The sequence below is a fragment of the Periophthalmus magnuspinnatus genome, chromosome 7, assembly GCF_009829125.3.
Source record: "Periophthalmus magnuspinnatus isolate fPerMag1 chromosome 7, fPerMag1.2.pri, whole genome shotgun sequence".
Lineage (NCBI taxonomy): Eukaryota > Metazoa > Chordata > Actinopteri > Gobiiformes > Gobiidae > Periophthalmus > Periophthalmus magnuspinnatus.
Window position 1 is genome coordinate 13,589,791 of NC_047132.1, and position 18,659 is coordinate 13,608,449.

Sequence of the window (18,659 nt, forward strand, 5' to 3'; positions counted from 1 at the left end):
CACTGCAAAACTCTGGCCTTTGAGATTTATGAGTGCTGCTTAACTCATCCTGGAGAGTGATTAGGATGTTCAGAATCAGGTCAGAGGAGTGACTCTGGACCAAACTGTTTAAACTGAAACTTTAAATAAACAAAACATGAACCCGAGTTTCATTAAATGTCACACTGAGCTGCTCTTGTCAGAAACACTAGACAAGGCAAGTCAACCAATCACAGAGCAGCACTGACACGTGTGGACCAATCACAGAGCAGCACTGACACGTGTGGACCAATCACAGAGCAGCACTGATGTTATCGCGAAGCCAAAGATGAAGTGCCCAAACAAACGAAAACAAAGATGGCGTTGCAGACAGACCTCAGCCTGGCGTCAGTACAGACCGTTTAGTTTGTCTGGATTCAACTAAAGTTTGATTTCAGCTAGTTTCGGCGTTTCGACCAATCACATTCCAGTGTTTGTCGTGATGTCAAGAGTTTTTCCAGATAAATGTGTAAAACAGACATCACACACACAAAATCTGAGGAACAGAGGAAAATCCTCCCAGATGCCCTCTCTGTGTGTCAGATGCCCTCCCTGTGTGTCAGATGCCCTCCCTGTGCGTCGGATGCCCTCCCTGTGCGTCAGATGTCCTCCCTGTGTGTCAGATGCCCTCCCTGTGCGTCAGATGCCCTCCCAGTGTGTCAGATGCCCTCCCAGTGTGTCAGATGCCCTCCCAGTGTGCTGCAGGTTCAGTCTGACTTGAGGCTCAGAGTAAAAGACGTTTGAAAAGTGAAACTGGTTTGGACAAACCACAAAACTAAACTAGACTAAACCAGACTCCATGAGAGATCAGGGGCTCATCTCTATGGAGATGTGAAAGCTTTGCCTGGAATGTTCCAGACTAGGGCATTAAGTGAAAAGCTACAATTAACAGCCTTGGTCCAGACATGGAGCGAGCTCATCCTGTAGTTTAGACGTCTACATGTTCTGAACTGTCCCTGTGTGTCAGATGCCCTCCCTGTCTGTCAAATGCCCTTCAATGCCCTCCATGTCTGCCAGGTGCCCTCCTCTGTGTGTCAGATGCTCTGCCTGTCTGTCAGATGCCCTCCCAGTGTGCCACAGATCCCAGAGAAGGCTCTGTTGAAGAGGAAAATAAGATAATATACGAGTGTGGTTTTAAACACAGACGTTAGCCTGTCAAATGCTCTCAGCCTGATTTATTCTGACTCCTGTACTGACACCTCCACTTTGGCCTTTTCCTCTACAGCATCCGGCCTCACCTGTCCGTACCTGTCACCTGGGGCAGAATCCTTCATCATGTCTGCCTCCTCTTTGAGTGACAGGTGCAAAGTGACAAGTGCGGACAGGGGGGTATTTTACTTCAATGGGGTATTAAAGAGGGGATATTTACTTCTATGGGGTAGTAACTATAATACATAGTAAAAAGTAAGATGATGATCTTAATATGTTGTTTTGAAAATCCTATATTTGCCCAAAACAATGTAATGTTTTATAAGTTTCACTTTTCACATTTTTGATGCTTTGAGTCTCCCCTCCCTTTGCTCTCTGTGCTAAGTCACTCTCCTTTCAGAGCGCTATCACAACACAATCAGCTGCATCGCAATAATGAAACTACTGCACATCACATCAGGTTTGATGAATAATGAACAAAACCTGATGTGATGTGCAGTAGTTTTGTATCATGTTTTTGTATCATGTTTTGTATCATGTTTTTGTATCATGTTTTGTATCATGTTTTTGTATATTTATGGGGAATTATCATGTGGGAGCATGGGTGATGAAGGCTTGTGGGTGGAGCCTCGTACAGGCTCGTACTGCTAACCGTAAGGAGGGTTTGAATAGGGCCCAGGAGAGATCTCTAGATTGCTCAAACATGGATGACATCCAAAACCTCTTCATGTTATTGAGGGCACAGCATTAGAACATGGGACAAAGAGGCTGTGATTAGACAGTCCCAGAAAAGGAGGGGCATTTGTCACACTTTATGGAGGATTCTGCCCCAGAGCAGAGGGGGCAGGTTGGGCAAAGTGGCAGGTCGGGATGAGGAGGATGGTAGATAGAGGGACAGGTTGGGTGCAGGGGGCAGGTGAGGGGGCAGGTAGAAGCTGGTAGGGGTAGGTTGGGGCAGGTCGGGTAGATCGAGCAGGTTGGGCAGAGGAGGCAGGATGGGGCTGGTTGGGGCTGGTTGGAGAAAATTGGGGCAGGTTAGGGCAGGTCCCGTGTGTAAACTCAGGGATCGGGGCCAAACATGTATGAAGTGTGTTGATCCAGGGCAGATCCGTGTCAGAGAAAAACACTAAAACAAACGTCTGCCTCAGGCTCAGGAAACTCTGACTTAAAGTGTCAAACACAAATTGAGCCCAGGATCAGACTAACGCTCCACTCTGTCACCGATCTGTCTCCATGGAGATGTCACTGCTGTGCCTGTAAAAGTTCCAAATAGACTTAGGCACCAGACCAAGTAACAAAGCAGGTCTGCGGAGAGGCAAGCCCACTCACAATGAATATTAATTAAATGCAGTACTGTGGAATATTCCTGGCAAAGCAAAAATATGAGCACAAAGGCAAACAGGGGACAGACCCACACCAGAAAAGTGACAGGGCAGTTTTAATATTAGCCATTACAGGTTACGGCTTCACCTTCATTTAAAAGTCCCATTCAAACATGTTTAACACACAAACCCTGTCTATTTAGGCTGAGTTCTTCTGTCAAACTGAAAACACTCTGTTCCACCTTGTGATGTCATGTGGTAATACAGGACGTGCTCCACTGTGTTTTTAAACTCCATACAATTTCACTAGAATCATTTGGAAACAAAACACAACACAAGACCTTTAAGCCAAAGTTCGAGTGTCTTTCGTTCATCGCACAGAGACAGAGACATGTTTATATTTCACTGTTAAACGTTCAGAGGGGAGGGGCTTGATGTCAAGCCAAAAGATGCCACAGGAGGAGGAGCTCAGAGGGAGATTAATGATCATGTTCAGACATAAATCCTCCATATTGCGCTTGTTTCTCTATAGTTCTCACCTCTGACACTGTGGATCATTATGATATAATTTACACATTTTAAATCACTATATTCATCTAAAATGACTTAATAAAAGAAACAAGCCCAATGGGAGCCAACGTTGCTGTAAACGTCATCACAACAAAGCGCTGCATGCTGTCGCCGCCCCCTATGGACAGCTGCACATCACACTAGAGCAGCACATTTTTTTCATTTGCACCAAAATGACTCTGCAAAACTGTCGAATCCTACGAGTATCACCGATTAAGAAAATGAAACAGGAGAAGGAAGGGCATATGTCACTGTGGTGGTGTACAAAATGGTGTCTTAAAACAGTCGATTAAAGATTACTCAAACATGAATTACTCCAAATACAACTTCAGAGGCTCAATGAGAAGAAACAATTAGAACATGGATAAAGATCTGAACACAACAGTTTGAGGAACAAGGCGGAGTTAAGACTTTAGTGTAAACACACACACAGGTTGGTTTTCATACATCTCGTGGCCTGTGTCCTCGTGTTGTCTCAGGGCAGGTACAGAGCGATCAGTGACGGGAGCGGCTGAGCAAACACATGGGCTCACACTGTGTCATGTTTGAAGGTTCAATTCCCAGGCTGCCATTGCGTCCTTGGGCAAGACCCCTCCTTATCTGTGCATGTGTTTGTGTGACTGTTTACAGAGGTGTAGAGTGTGTGCAATATTCTGACTCCTCTAACTCCTGCCTCCTCTCCTCTGCCTCCTCTGCCTCCTCTGACTCCTCTGACTCCTCTGACTCCTCTGCCTCCTCTGCCTCCTCTGACCTCGCCCGTGTGTGGTCAGCCATGTGCAGTAGCGTGTTCGAACCTGCAGGTGGCTCACGATGCAGTACTGCTCAGGGTAGTGCAGGCCGCAGGTGGAGGAGGAGCTTAGGTTCACCGCTCGACCAATCAGAAGGTTCCCTGTGGCCGGGTAACAGCTGCCATCTGTGCAGCCGTGTGGAGCCGAGGGCCAATCCTTAGCAGCGACGCCCACACCTGAAAGAGAGAGACAGTCAGATGCCCTACCAGTGTGTCAGATGCCCTCCGTGTGCCCTAGACAGTACAAACATGTTCTGAAATACATGGGATTGTTGGATTAGTTTAAAATTCAGATTACAGTCTCTCAGATTCAAATTAGTGTTGAAGTGGAAGTAGAAATGTTAAATTTAGTATAGGATGGAGACACCCCTCCCTCCTCTGCTCTGTGTGCTAAGTCACACCCCTGTGTACAGTTTTGTATCATGTTTTTGTATATTTATGGAGAATTGTCGTGTGGGAGCATGGGTGACGTAGGCTTGTGGGTGGAGCCTCAAACAGGCTGGTACTGCTAACTGTAGGAGGAGGGTTTGAATAAAGATCTCTAGATTGCTCAAAGATGCATGACGACATCTACAACCTCTCAATTTTTTTCATGAGCAGAAATAACACAGGACAAAGACAATGTCTCTTTAAACGTGTCAAAATGGAGGACAAACATTGCGTCTGCTGCGGTGAGCGATGTTGACATCACCGTCCTTTTTGTTTTAAACGTGTTCAGACAGAGCACACGTATGAACAGAACGGAATGTGAGGAAACAAACAGAGGTGAAAGAAACAGGTAAAAGAAACAGAGGTATGCACAGGTTTGAGCTCCAGTTTAGAGGCGACATTTTGAGGACCAGTCAAAAGAAGCCCCGCCTTCTCCTCCTCTCTCTCCTCCTCCTCTCTCTCCTCCTCCTCTCTCTCTCTCTCTCTCTCCTCCTCTTCCACCTCCTCTCCTCCTCTCTTCTCCTCTTTCTCCTTCTCTCCCTCCTCCTCCTCTCCCCTTCTCCTCTCTCCTCCTCCCTCCAGGTGTTACACTCCTGTCCTCACTCCTCACACTCGTCTTTATGAATGTTCCAGTGTAAATATGACCTGTAGACATGATGTCATCACCTACTCATCTCCATGGAGATGCTTTTGTTTAGTCTGGAATGTTCCTCCAATTGGCATTAAAGTCATCTCCATGGAGACAAGCACCGTTGTGTTTGCATCTAATGTCTATTCTACACTCTGTGTCAGATGCCCTGTCTCCTCTGAGCATTTCTTTTTTAAATAAAATACTGATCTATGAATATTGAGTGTTTCTGTTTGTTTTGTTACTGGAGCAGCTCAAAGAAAAGTCTGATAAGGGAGAAAGCGAGAGAGATAGAAAACATAGAGAGGGAGAGGGGAAGCAGAGGGAGAAGAGAAAAAGAGAGCGAGAGAAAGAAAGAGTGAAAGAGGACATGGAGAGGGAGAGAGGGAGGGAGCAGAGGGAGGGAGAGAGAGAGAGAGAGAGAGAGAGAGAGAGAGAGAGAAAGGACAGAAATGGAGCGAAGGAGCAGAGGGAGAGAGAGAGAAAGACAAAGAAAGAGGACAGAGAGAGGGAGGGAACAGAGGGAGAGAGAGATAACATAAGAATTCACATAAATACATTTACACAAGAGGCTCAGCGTATGAACAGCTCACATCCTCTCCCTCCTTCTCTCAATATATCCCACACACCCACTCTCCTTCCCTTCGTCTTTCTCTCTGTCCTTGTGTATTTCATGGCTGTACCTGTTCTCTCTCCCTCCTCCCTCTTCCCTTCTTCTTTCTCTCTTTCTCTCCCTCCTTCATTCTTCTCTCTCTCTCTCCCTCCTCCCTTCTTCTTTAGCTCTTTCCCTCCTTGTGTATTTCTGTCTGTACCTGAGCTGCTCAAGCATGTTTTTATGAATGAGTTTAAACATTAACCCCATGTGACCCAGTGACCGAGGCTGTGACTCATGCAGCTCATATATGCAGGAACAAGGGCATCCGACACACAGGGAGGGCATCTGACACACGGGGAGGGCATCTGACACACGGGGAGGGCATCTGACACACACAGGGAGGGCATCTGACACACAGGGAGGGCATCTGACACACTCACAGGGAGGACATCTGACACACACACAGGGAGGGCATCTGACACATGGGGAGGGCATCTGACACACACAGGGAGGGCATCTGACACATGGGGAAGGCAACTCTCTTCTCTCCTCTCCATCCCCCTGTCTATCTCTCTCTCTCTTTCCCCGTTCTCCCTCTTTCTCTCTTTTCACTCCATCACCCATCCAATCTCTTTTGCTTCTCTCCACCCTTCTCTCTTCCTTCTCTCTTCCTTTTCTCTCTGTCTTTTGTCCCTTTTCTCTCTCTAACCATGTTTACCTCCGCCTCTCCTGCTATAACACCCCCCCCTTCATGTTTATCTCTCTCCCTCTCTCTTTGTCACTCTTTCCCTCCCTCTCTTCCCTCTCACTCTGTCTCTCTCTTTTTCTCTCCCTCTTTACCTCCCTCTCCTTTCTCTCTCTCCTCCTCTCTCTCTTCCCCCGTTCCTTCCTCCCTCTTCCCCCCGTCTTCTCCTCCCTCTCTCTATCCTGTCTCTCTTTGTCACTCTTTCTCTCTCTCTTCTCTATCCTGTCTCTCTTTGTCACTCTTTCTCTCTCTCTTCTCTCTCTCTCTGTCCCGTCTCTCTTTGTCACGCTCTCTCTCCCTATTTTTCGCTCTTTTCTTTGGAGTCTCATTCCTCCACATTCCTCAGATGCCCTGGATTCTACACCAGGACAAAGAGACATTCTAGTTTCACTTTTAAAATCTCTGTGAGCTCCATGTTTAATGACCTCCTCAAAAACAGACCTGGAGTTGTGTTTTGTTTCATTCACAAATGTCTGAGTAACATTTTATTATTTGTCTGTAACATCTCCAAAGCTCAAAATGCTCTGTTCCACTTTGTGATGTCATGAAATGGTAGTTTTTCCAAGTTAACAGCCAAGTTAACCTTTTACCTTTACTTCAGCAGAGATTGGCAAATCCAGGGCTGAAATGATCCATATGATTCTAGTGAAGGTGTGTGGAGTTTAAAAACACAGTGGAGCACTTCCTGTATTACCACATGACATCACAAGGTCGAACGGATCGTTTTCAGTTTGAGAGAAAAACTCAGCATAAATATACAGGGTTTGTGTTAAACGTGTGAATGAAACAAAACACAACTCCAGGTCTGTTTGGGATGAGGAAACAACATTGTAACAGACGTCAGAGGTCAGAGTCATGTTGACCTTTAACCTTACAGTGAAAACAGTAGTATTAAAAACATACTTTTTAAATACAGAACGCTTACCGTATTTTCCCACTATAAGGCGCATCGGAATATAAGGCGCACCTTCAATGAATGGCCTATTTTAAAACAAATTTCATATATAGGGTGCACCGCATTATAAGGCGCATATAATATAAACTACTGTAGTAGCTGGGGTTGTGTTACGCATCCACGAGATGGAGCGGCGCTAAAGGGAACGTCAACAAAACAGTCAGATAAGTCAGTCAAACTCACAAAACAAGTTAATGCATTCACAATATAGTAACTCTCGAAATAGTGCAACGCAATAACAATAACTCAACATTGTTCAAACGTTAATGTCCATATTCACAATATCTCCCAGCCTTGTTTAGTTGTAAACACGTGAAAGAAACACGTAAAGCCTCACTTTTTCAGTTCATTCCTCATTCACGAATCTGTCGAGTTCTTCCTCTTCAGTGTCTGAGTTGAACAGTTGGTCGAGCTCATTCAAAGTGCCCGATTCCGTCTCGTCAAAATCGCCATTATCCGTGTCGCTGCTGTTGTCTTAACAATTCAGTGACAATTCCTGCCTTCGTGAAACTCGGACCACAGTTGAGACTGATGTATCAGCCCAGGCATCCGCGATCCATTGGCAGATTGTGGCGTATGTCGCCCTGCGCTGTCTCCCCGTCTCCCCGTTATATAGCGTCGGATCCTATCGTCGCCGTTAGACTCGCGGTTGTGGACTTTCCAGCAGCGTAACTCCGCGCCCAGTCGTGCTCTCATGTAAATTCAAACGGCGTCTCAAAGCGGAGACATGGGGCTATCTAAATATTTTACCATCATTACGGTAAATCTGCCTCTGTTGTCCTGAAGGTGTTGAATGAGAGCGCGGGGCTGCAGGGATTTTCCCAGTCATTTATTCGACGCGTAAAAGAAAAAATACGGATGGATGTGTAAAATAGAAGTAGTTGTGTGGAAAAAATGCAGCAAATGCTGATACTTTGTTTAACATGATTTTAATGGCTAAAAAATAATAAAAGTCTAGGTCTAGGTGAGTTATACTGGCCCACAGTGTGCTCAGTCCTTAAAGGGTTATTACCGCTATTACTTCAGCGACGCCTCCTGACTACGGGTGTCATAATTGACCAATATTGATCCATATATAAGGCGCATCGGATTATAAGGCGCACTGTGGGTTTTTGAGAAAATTAAAGGCTTTTAGGTGCGCCTTATAGTGCGGAAAATACGGTATATCTGACCGTTAGACAGGGCTCAGCCTGCAGCTCAAATGTGTTTAAATGAGGTTAAACCTTGACTCACCCAAAAAGAGGAGGCTGAGGAGAAAGCTGAGGAAGAGACTGAGGAACATGATCCAGACGAGATGATGATGAGCTGAAAATAACAAAAACACAGAAAGAATTTCAACTAAACATCTGTTAAAGCAAAAGAGTTTATCCTGCGTCACACACAGTTCAACAGTACATTTAAAGAGGATGTGTTTTACTTCTCTGGGGCATTAAAGAGGAGGTATTCTGCAGAATCAACTTTTTAAATCTTTGTCCCATGTCCCACCCTATTCCCTCAAAAACATGAAGAGGTTTTAGATGTCATCCATGTTTGAGTAATCTAGAGATCTCTCCCAGGCCCTATTCAGACCCTCCTTACAGTTAGCAGTACGAGCCTGTACGAGGCTCCGCCCACAAGCCTACACTCATGCTCCCACAAGACAATTCTCCATAAATATACATAAACATGATACAAAACTGTACACAGCAACTTGAGAATCCTGATGCAGACACACATATACACTCACACATCACACCCACACACCCCCACCCCCACACACACATCACACACACACACACAGTGTTTTCTTTGGTGGCCCTTTGACCCTGTAATAGTGACACTTCCTGCTGCTCAGCTCTCTTTGACCTGAGTCAGATAAACGTGAACAGTTCAAACCTGTCGCTACAATGACACAGAACATGCAAATAAACAAGTAATTTAACTCTGTGTGGAGCAGAATCAGAACTCTGTCTGTGAGCGTGCACGTGAGGTCTGTGCATGTGTGGGGTCTTTGGAGGTGAGGTTCTGTGCACGTGAGGTTTTGTGCATGGGGAACAGTTTAGGTTGTGCACATGTGTGTATGGAGTGTGTCCGTGTGTGAGGCCTGTGCACATACGTGTACTTTGCTGCAAGTGTGGGGCGTGCACGTGCGTGTACACTGTTGCGTGCACATGTGGGGCTTGCACGTATGTATGTTGCTGCGTGTACGTGTGCAGGGCGTGCACGTATGTACGTTGCTGCGCGCACGTGTGTACGTTGTTGCGTATATGTGTGCGGGGCGTGCACGTGTGTGGGACGTACAGGTGTGCAGGGCGTGCACGTGTGTGGCGAGCAGTGTGTGTACGTTGCTGCGTGCACGTGAGTGGGACGCGCACGTGTATGTACGTTGCTGTGTACACGTGTGCGAGTCGTGCACATGTGTGTATGTAGCGTGCACGTATGTATGTTGCTGCGTGCACGTGTGCGAGTCGTGCACATGTGTGTATGTAGCGTGCACGTATGTATGTTGCTGCGTGCACGTGTGTGGGGCGTGCACACGCGTGTAGTTCTGTGCAAGTGTGTGTACGTTGCTGCGTGGACGTGTACGTGTGTACGTTGCAACGTGTACGCGGCGTGCACGTGTGTAGCGTGCACGCGTGTGTACGTTGCGGTGTGCGCGACGTGCATGTATGTATGTTGCTGCGTGCACGTGTGTGTACGTTGCTGCGTGCACGTGTGTGTACTTTGCTGCGTGCACGTGTGTGTATTTTGCTGCGTGCACGTGTGTGTATTTTGCTGCGTGCACGTGTGTGTCCGGTGCTGCGTGCACGTGTGTGTACGTTGCTGCGTGCACGTGTGTGTACGTTGCTGCGTGCACGTGTGTGTATTTTGCTGCGTGCACGTGTGTGTATTTTGCTGCGTGCACGTGTGTGTATTTTGCTGCGTGCACGTGTGTGTATTTTGCTGCGTGCACGTGTGTGTATTTTGCTGCGTGCACGTGTGTGTATTTTGCTGCGTGCACGTGTGTGTATTTTGCTGCGTGCACGTGTGTGTACGTTGCTGCGTGCACGTGTGTGTACGTTGCTGCGTGCACGTGTGTGAATTTTGCTGCGTGCACGTGTGTGTATTTTGCTGCGTGCACGTGTGTGTATTTTGCTGCGTGCACGTGTGTGTATTTTGCTGCGTGCACGTGTGTGTATTTTGCTGCGTGCTTGCACATGTTAGAGCGTGTTCAGGCTCAATCTCTTAAACAACCAGACGGACACCACGAGCCAATCAGAACGCTCCGTCTGTTGCGTCGTAAAAACACGACTTCACCTCACATCAGTTACAGCATCTGCCCCGATGCCCCCGACCTCAGAGGGTGTAAGGGTCAAAGGGCAGAACACAGTCACACTGTCATTTGTATGAGTCTGATCACAACTAATGCATCATTTAGACAGTTTGGTCCTTGTTTATATTATGATTGTTTACATTGTGGTTGCTAGGTAACAGTTATGGTATTACCTCTATGTATGTGACATGTCTGCTGCTCTGTCTGACATTATGAGCTGTTTGGAGTCTGCGTGTTTAGGTTGGTGAAGACACAAGGAGAGCATGCACGCTCCACACAGACACAGGGAGAACATGCAAACTCTACACTGAAAGAAACCACATGTTCGGGGAAACAAACCCACAACCATCTTGCTGTGAGGCAGGAGGATGGACACAAAACTCCTCAACTTTAGTCAGAGATTTTTTTGCAGTGCAGTGGTGCTGTGTTGCCTCGGCAACAGAACGCTGTTATTCTTATTCTAATTCTTCTGACACTCTGTGTCTCCAGGGTGAAAGAATGTACCAGAGGGAGGAGGGGGAGGTGAAAGGAGAGAGGGAGAGCAGGAGGAGGTGAATAGGGGAGAGGGGGAGCAGAGGGCGAGAGAGGGAGAGAGAGGAGAAGGAGAGAGAGGAGAGGAGAAGGGGGCAGAGGGATGAGAAAAAGAAGAGAAAAGGAGCCAGCGGAGTGAGAGAGAGGAGAGAGAAGAGGAAAGGTGGTTGCGAAATGAGAGAGGGGGGCAAAAGGGGGAGAAAGAAAGAGAGAGAAGAGGAGAGAGGGACAAAAGGAATTCACCGTGACTTTCTATGAAGAGAGGAGGGGGGACAGAGAGAAGGGAGTGGAAGGGGAAAGAGAGGGAGAGAGGAGGGGGGGGGGTGGGGGAAGGAGAGGTAGAGAGAGAGAGAGAGAGAGAGAGAGAGAGAGAAGGAGGGAGAGCAAGAGGAGACAGAAAGAGGAGAAGAGTAGAGAGAGTAGAAGGAGAGATGGAAGTGACAGGGGGCAGAGGGAGGTGGGAGGAGAAGTAGTGAGGGAAGATAAAAGTGAAGAGAAGAAGAGAGGAGGGCTGACGATGACACAGAGGATGACACAAAAGAGGACACAGAGGGCAGAGGATGACAGACAGTGGCACAGAGGATGCCACAGAGTGACGTGATGAAAATGTTCTGCAGTGGGGCTTTAACCCTGTTCTGATGTGGTGATAGAACATACTACATGAGAACAAGGAAAATATGAAGAACAAGGTGAATATGAAGAATAACGAAGGAGAATACAAAGCTCCTGTTAGCGTGTGCTAGGGTGTGTTAGCTCTTGTTAGCTTATCCTAGAGTGTGTTAGTTCTTGTTAGCATGTGTTAATGTGTGTAATCTCTTGTTAGTGTGTGCTAGCATTTGTGAGCTCTTGTTAGTATGTGCTAATTTGTGTTAGCTCTTGTGAGCATGTGCTAGCATGTGTTTGCTCCTGTTAGTGTGTGCTAGCTTATTAGCTCTTGTTGGTGTGTGTTAGTGTGTGCTAGCATGTATTAGCTCCTATTAGCGAGTGCTAGTGTGTGTTAGCTCTTGTTAGCATGTGCTAGCATTTCTTAGCGCCTATTAGTGTGTGCTAGCTTGTTAGCTCTTGTTGGTGTGTGTTAGTGTGTGTTAGTGTGTGCTAGCATGTATAAGCTCCTATTAGCGAGTTCTAGTGTGTGTTAGCTCTTGTTGGCGTGTGTTAGCATGTGCTAGCATGTGTAGCTTGTATGTTAGCTCTTGTTAGCTTGTGCCAGCTCCTGTTAGTGTCTGTTAGTTCTTGTTAGCATGGCCTAGCATGTCTTATGAAAATGTGTTAGCTCTTGTTAGCATGTGTTAGCTCCTGTTAGCATTCATTAGCATGTGTTAGTCTCTGTTAGTGTATGCTAGCATGTGATAGCGCTTGTTAGCGTGTCCTAGCATGTGTTAGCTCTTGTTAGCATATGTTAGCTCTTATTTGCGTATGCTAGCATGTGGTAGCATGTGTTAGCTCTTATTAGTGTGTGCTAGCGTGTGGTAGCATGTGTTAGCTCTTATTAGTGTGTGCTAGCGTGTGGTAGCATGTGTTAGCTCTTATTAGTGTGTGCTAGCGTGTGGTAGCATGTGTTAGCTCTTATTAGTGTGTGCTAGCGTGTCCTACCATGTGTTAGCTCCTGTTTATCTTTCCGACAGCACCTCTATTTTAAACACTGCTTGTGTCTGGACACACCAGCTCTTTACACAGACTTTGTGGAGGTGATGAGGCGCATGTGGTCACAGCTGCCCCGGGACTGATGACAGACGCCTGGCTGCTGCATTAGGCTCATCTAGAATGTGTGTTTTATCAGACGCCTCTGGACCACAATCTCTCTGTATCTGTGTCACAGAGTAATGTTATTAACGCCTTGTGTTCACAGCGGTCAGTGGTTTTGCATCAGATCCAACTCATGCTACAGATTTAAAGTCCCTGGATCAAACTAACCCCGTGAGCTCCATGTTCTAATGTTCCCTCCTCTAAACTATACCTGGAGTTGTGTTTTGTTTCATTCACACGTTTGAGTAACACTTTATTATTAGTCCGAAACTCAAAATGCTCTGATCCACCTTGTGATGAAGTGGTTACCTTTTTCACCTTTAGTTCAGTAGAGATTGGCAATTCCAGGTCTGAAATGATCCAAATGATTCTACTTCCTGTATTTCCACATGATGACATCACAAGGAGGAAGAGAGTGTTTTCAGTTTGAGACTCCTAAATATGCAGAGTTTGTGTGTCTGTATGTGTAAATGAAACAAAGCACAATTCCAGGTCTGTTTGTGATGTCATGGAGACAGGTGACACTACTCTGGTACATGCCAGATCTGTGTAAAGGCAAGACCATCACAGTGAGAATGTGACCTGAAGTTGACTCATTAAGTTACTGAACCAGGACTGAACCCACCACCCAAACACAGGTGGGTTCAGACCTGGTTCAGACCTGGTTCAGTCCTGGTTTAGTCCTGGTTCAGTCCTGGTTTAATCCAGACCTCCCAGACACATTAAACTCTTGCTTCAGACAGATTAAAGGTGCAGACGTCAAAGGAAATCTCATAATTTTGACCTAATTCTTTTTTGGCAATAATTCAAAAAAGTCATACAAATGGAGGCCATCTGACACACAGGGAGGGCATCTGAGACACAGGGAGGGCATCTGACACACAGGGAGGGCATCTGACACACAGGGAGGGCATCTGAGACACAGGGAGGGCATCTGACACACAGGGAGGGCATCTGACACTGGTCCCATATATTCTGAGTCTGGAGGTTGTGGTTCCTGGGTCATATCTAATCTCACATTCTTTCGTCTCGTTTGAGCTCGAGTTTGAAACGCACTGGAATATTTTAGTTTTAAGTTTGTGAAAAATCTGTTTAAATTTCTGGATTTTGATATTAAAAAATAAAGTTTTGAGCTCTATGACGTACACTCCCACTGTGAGGCAAGCACCCACTGCAACGTACACGCCCACTGCGACATACGCACTTCCCCATCTCCAGTTTTATTTTCTTAAACAGTGATACTCGTAGGATTCAGCAGTGTCGTGTATTAATTTTGGTACGAATGAAAAAAATGTGCTGCTCACTAGTGTGATGTGCATCTATCTATAGGGGGCGCCGAAAGCATGCAGCACTTCACTGTGATGACATTTACATTTATTTAGATGAATATTGTGATTTAAAGTTAGAAGAGAACTTTGGAGACACAAGCTCAACAGGGCTGGTTTAAACTTGTCTGGAGGTGGAGCTGAGGCGGGTGGAGCTTTTTAACCAAAATCACGTTTACAGAAACATTTTGGATTATTTTGTAGATTTGTGGCATTCAGAGGAAATTGTGCTTCCTGTTGCTACGAAAACAACACTGATTAAAAACCTTAATCATGTTTCTCGGATGGGTGTGGGAGGAGCCAGCGTCTGAGCGGGGACAGGTCCTGAACATGTGATGAGCTTTATGGATCATGAAGGACCTGCTTGCCCAGCTGGAGTCATGTGACTCTGTTTAAATAAAGACATTTAAAGTTTACTGCAAAATCCACTGATCTGAATCTTGTCCCATGTTCTAACGTTACCTCAAAAACATGGACAGGTTTTAGATGTCATCCATGCATGTTTGAGTAATCTAGAGATCTCTCCTGCGCCCTATTTTATGCGGACAGCAGTATTAGCCTATACGAAGCTCCGCCCACAAGCCTATGTCACCCATGTTCCCACAAGAGAATTCTCCATAAATCTACAAAAATATGATACAAAACTGTACACAGCAGCATCACAAACCTGATGTGATGTGCAGTAGTTTCATTAGTGGGATGTAACTGATTGTGTTGTGATAGAGCTCTGAAGGGGGAGGGACTTAGCACTAATGAAACAGCACATCTCTGTGTGCAGCTGAAGGGTCTGAGGAGGGGCCTCATTGAGAGGCCTCATTGGGAGGGGGGGGGCTGAGCCGATTAAAACTACACTAAGCTGCAAAGCACCATGGGAATTTAACTCGCAACTGCACACGACCAAACCAACAGGGAACATACATAACTGACCCTATCCCTGTGTGTCTGATGCCCTCCCATGCTCCGGTATCCCTGTGTGTCCAATCCCCTTTCTCATTTTCACCTGTCACCGACCCGAGCTCCTGTCACCATGGCGATTACGAGCTGGGCTTTAATCTGTGCGGAATCTGAACAGGACACCTCCTGGAGACTCGCTCACTGCCCAACCCACTGAAGCCACAGGCAAGACCAAGTCCAGGACGGTCTGAAGTAATCTCAAAGTATGACCCAGGACTGAACCAGGACTGAACCAGGACTGAACCAGGACTGAACCAGGACTGAACCAGGACTAAACCAGGACTAAACCAGGACTAAACCAGGACTAAACCAGGACCCTCACAGCTGGTCATGGATGACGTTGGGTAAATGGAGTGTGATTGGGACAGACATAGGTTTTATAAATATTTGTGATAAAATTCTAAATCCTTATTTGCCAGAAAAATAATCATTTAAACATTCACTTAAAGCCACAGTGTGTAACTTTCTAGAGGTGACCTGCATGACTCCATGGAAACAGAAAGGTATGAACAAACTACTTTGCAACAGTCCGTGGAGATAGCCCAGTTTAATGCCTCACTGTGGAATATTATAGCCAAAGGAACAACATTTCATGAAAGCAAGCACACAGTAAGGATGCAGGTTTTTCAGTGCAATAAAACCAACCAAAATGAAAAACATGCTTTCATTTTAGATCGATTCTGGCTAAAAAGTTTCATAGTGTGGCTTTAATGATAAGTTACAAACCAGCATCTCACACACCACCTCTTGAATCACAACAGCAACGTCCAGGATTAGCTCAATGCTAATCACACCAGGGCTAAACAGACACCACGATCACGCACACACCCAAACGTGATCACGCACAAACACAAACATGATCACGCACACACCCAAACATGATCACGCACACACCCAAACATGATCACGCACACACCCAAACATGATCACGCACAAACACAAACGTGATCACGCACAGACACGAATGTGATCTGGAACACACCCAAACGTGATCACGCACACATCAGTTCACGCACACACCTGAACAGATAACACATACATTGAACGCGATCACGCAGACCTGAACGTGATCACGCATACACTGAACGCAATCACGCACAGACCCGAACCTGATCCAAACAGTTAAACAACAAGAACCGTGCGTAAGATCCACCCGAGACCAAAGTCTGACTGCGCGGAAAAGAGGAGTGGAAGAAAGAGGAGTGCAGAAGACACCAGTGCAGGAGAGACGAGTGGCGCAAGTGCACATGGAATAAACCGACGCTGCGGGCGACAGATTCTGCACAAACTTATAGCAGAAAAACTAGAAAAGTTTAGACCATGTTAAACGAGCCGCTTCCATTTCGCTCCCATTTCGAAACATGCTCCACTCACCTGCTCCAAAGAATTCACTTTCTGCTAAACTTTGCCTCGGTGCGTTCTTGGAGCTCTCTCCGGGCAGAGCGCACTTGTTGCCGGCCTCTTAGTGCTCCTGTCCCGCGGATGGAGCGTGTGTGCGGGCTCTCTCCTCGGTGGGTCCCTGGATCTCTCCCTCGGACTTTGCGCAATTGTTGCCGGCCTCTCCGTGCTCCTATCCCGCCTGACGGAGTGTGTGCTCTCTCTCTCCTCTGTCTCGGTGGGTCCCTGGATCTCTCCCGGGGGACTGTGCACACTTGTACCCGCGTGCCTGTGCCGCCTGTGTGTGTGGGCTGTGTCCCAGGCGCAGCTCTGTCCCCCCGGAGGAGCAGGTGGAGTCGGGGGAGTGGGGGGGATTATCTGATCGGCCCCTCGGCGCAGACCCACCCAGAGCGCGGCGTGGGTCTGACACGGTGGAGTTAGCAGTGTGTCAGCGCGGGTCACGGAGGTAAACGGCGTGACGCGGGTTTTACGATGTTTGCGCTCGTCGTAAAACACAAGTTCACGAACAGGAAACTGCAGTGATTCACAAAGTGTGGCCCGGAGCCCGCTAGAGGCCGCCAAAAAGCTCTATGATGATTTTAGATGGGGCCAAGTCAAATTATGTCAGATGCCCTCCCGTCCTCCCGTATCCCCGTGTGTCAGATGCCCCCTGTCCTCTTATATCTTTGTACTTTTAGAAACTTCTTCTAGTCTTTCTCTGATCCTCTTCTGGTCTTCCTCTGGTCCTCCTCTGGTCCTGGTCCTTCTCAGGTCCTGGTCCTCCTCTTGTCTGACTCTGGTGCTCCTCTGGTCCTCCTCTGGTTCTGGTTCTCCTCTGGCCCTTCTCCGGTCTTCCTCTGGTCCTATTCTGGTTCTGTTCCGGTTCTGGTCCTCCTCTGGTCCTGGTGCTCCTCTGGCCCTGCTCTGGTCCTGGTTCTGTTGCTACTTTAATCCCTGTCTGTCCAGTGTGAGCCACATTGTGATCATGATTTGACCAGAACACATTGACTTGGCCCAGATGAAGCGGCTCCACATTTCAAGTGCTGCTTGTGAAAATTGCAGGAGGCTGATGGAGGAGGAATGGTTGGAATCCATCATTATGTCTGAGGAGCAGATCTGAAACATGTCTCTGAAACTGAGAGGAAAGAAACACAGAGAGATCACAGAAACTATGAGACAAAATTAAACAAACTGAAAAATGCTCAAACTCAGAAAACCAAAACCAATCTAAAATATATTTACAGTTTGACCTCTTGTAGTTTCCCTGTGTATCCTGTCCTCGTGTACTACCTGAGGCCTGGTGGCGGAGGCAGCAGCCTGAGCAGGGAGGCCCAGACTTCCCACTACACAGACACTTCCTCCAGCTCCTCTGGGGGCCAGCCGAGAGATGGTCCCTCCAGTGTGTCCTGGGTCTTCCCCATTCTCCTATATCCCTGTTCTGCTGCTCCTCTCAAGATGGAGGAGCAGTGTGACTGAGCTTCTCATCCTCAGGGGACTTCAGAATAATAGGACCAAACCAGGACTAAAACAAGTCTAAACCAGGACTAAACCAGGACTAAACCAGGACTGAGCCAGGACTGAGCCAGGACCAAACCAAGACTAAATCAAGACTAAATCAAGTCTAAACCAGGACCAAACATGGACTGAACCAGGACTAAATCAGGACTAAACCAGGACCAAACCAGCACTAAACCAGGATCAAACCAAGACTAAATCAAGTCTAAACCAGGACCAAACATGGACCGAACCAGGACTGAACCAGGACTAAACCAGGACTAAACAAGGACCATGTGGGAGCCTGTCCAGTCCTGATGAAGTTACTCTTTTGCAGTGCAGTTGTTAAAGTAAAACTATAATTTGGTTCAACTTAAAGTCTGTTTTTGAGCTGAAAACATCTGGACTCTGCAGACACCTTTAAACCAGCAGAGAAACCAGGCTCCAACATCAGGAGGGAGGGGCCTGTACAATCCTGTAGAACGCTATAGAACTTTATAGAACTCTGTAGAACTCTATAGTACCCTGCAGAAATCTGTAGAACTCTATAGTACCCTGCAGAACTTTGTAGAACTCCGTAGAACTCTATAGAACTCTGTAGAACTCTGTAGAACTTTGTAGAACTCTGTAGAAGTCTGTAGAACTGTAGAATTCTATAGTCCTCTGTAAAACCCTGTTGAATTCTGTAGTACTCTGTAGAACCCTATAGAACTGTTGTAGCCCTGCTTTAGTCTTGGTTTAG

At 46.8% G+C, this 18,659-nt stretch overlaps 2 protein-coding genes across 2 annotated transcripts in view; one reads left to right on the plus strand and one right to left on the minus strand.

The window, feature by feature from the left end:
• lamb2l (laminin, beta 2-like) overlaps positions 1–16,922 on the minus strand; it is a 46,090-nt gene extending 29,168 nt beyond the window's left edge. The window contains exons 1-3 of the mRNA XM_033969799.2: positions 16,421–16,922; positions 8,432–8,503; positions 3,854–4,023 (exon numbers count right to left, since the gene is read on the minus strand). Coding sequence (XP_033825690.1) covers positions 3,854–4,023; positions 8,432–8,480 — 219 coding nt within the window. The 5' untranslated portion in view covers positions 8,481–8,503; positions 16,421–16,922. The remainder of the gene's footprint in view (positions 1–3,853; positions 4,024–8,431; positions 8,504–16,420) is intronic.
• The window catches only part of LOC117373688 (troponin C, skeletal muscle), a 277,430-nt gene that overhangs the window by 192,658 nt on the left and 66,113 nt on the right, over positions 1–18,659 (plus strand). The window lies entirely within an intron of this gene.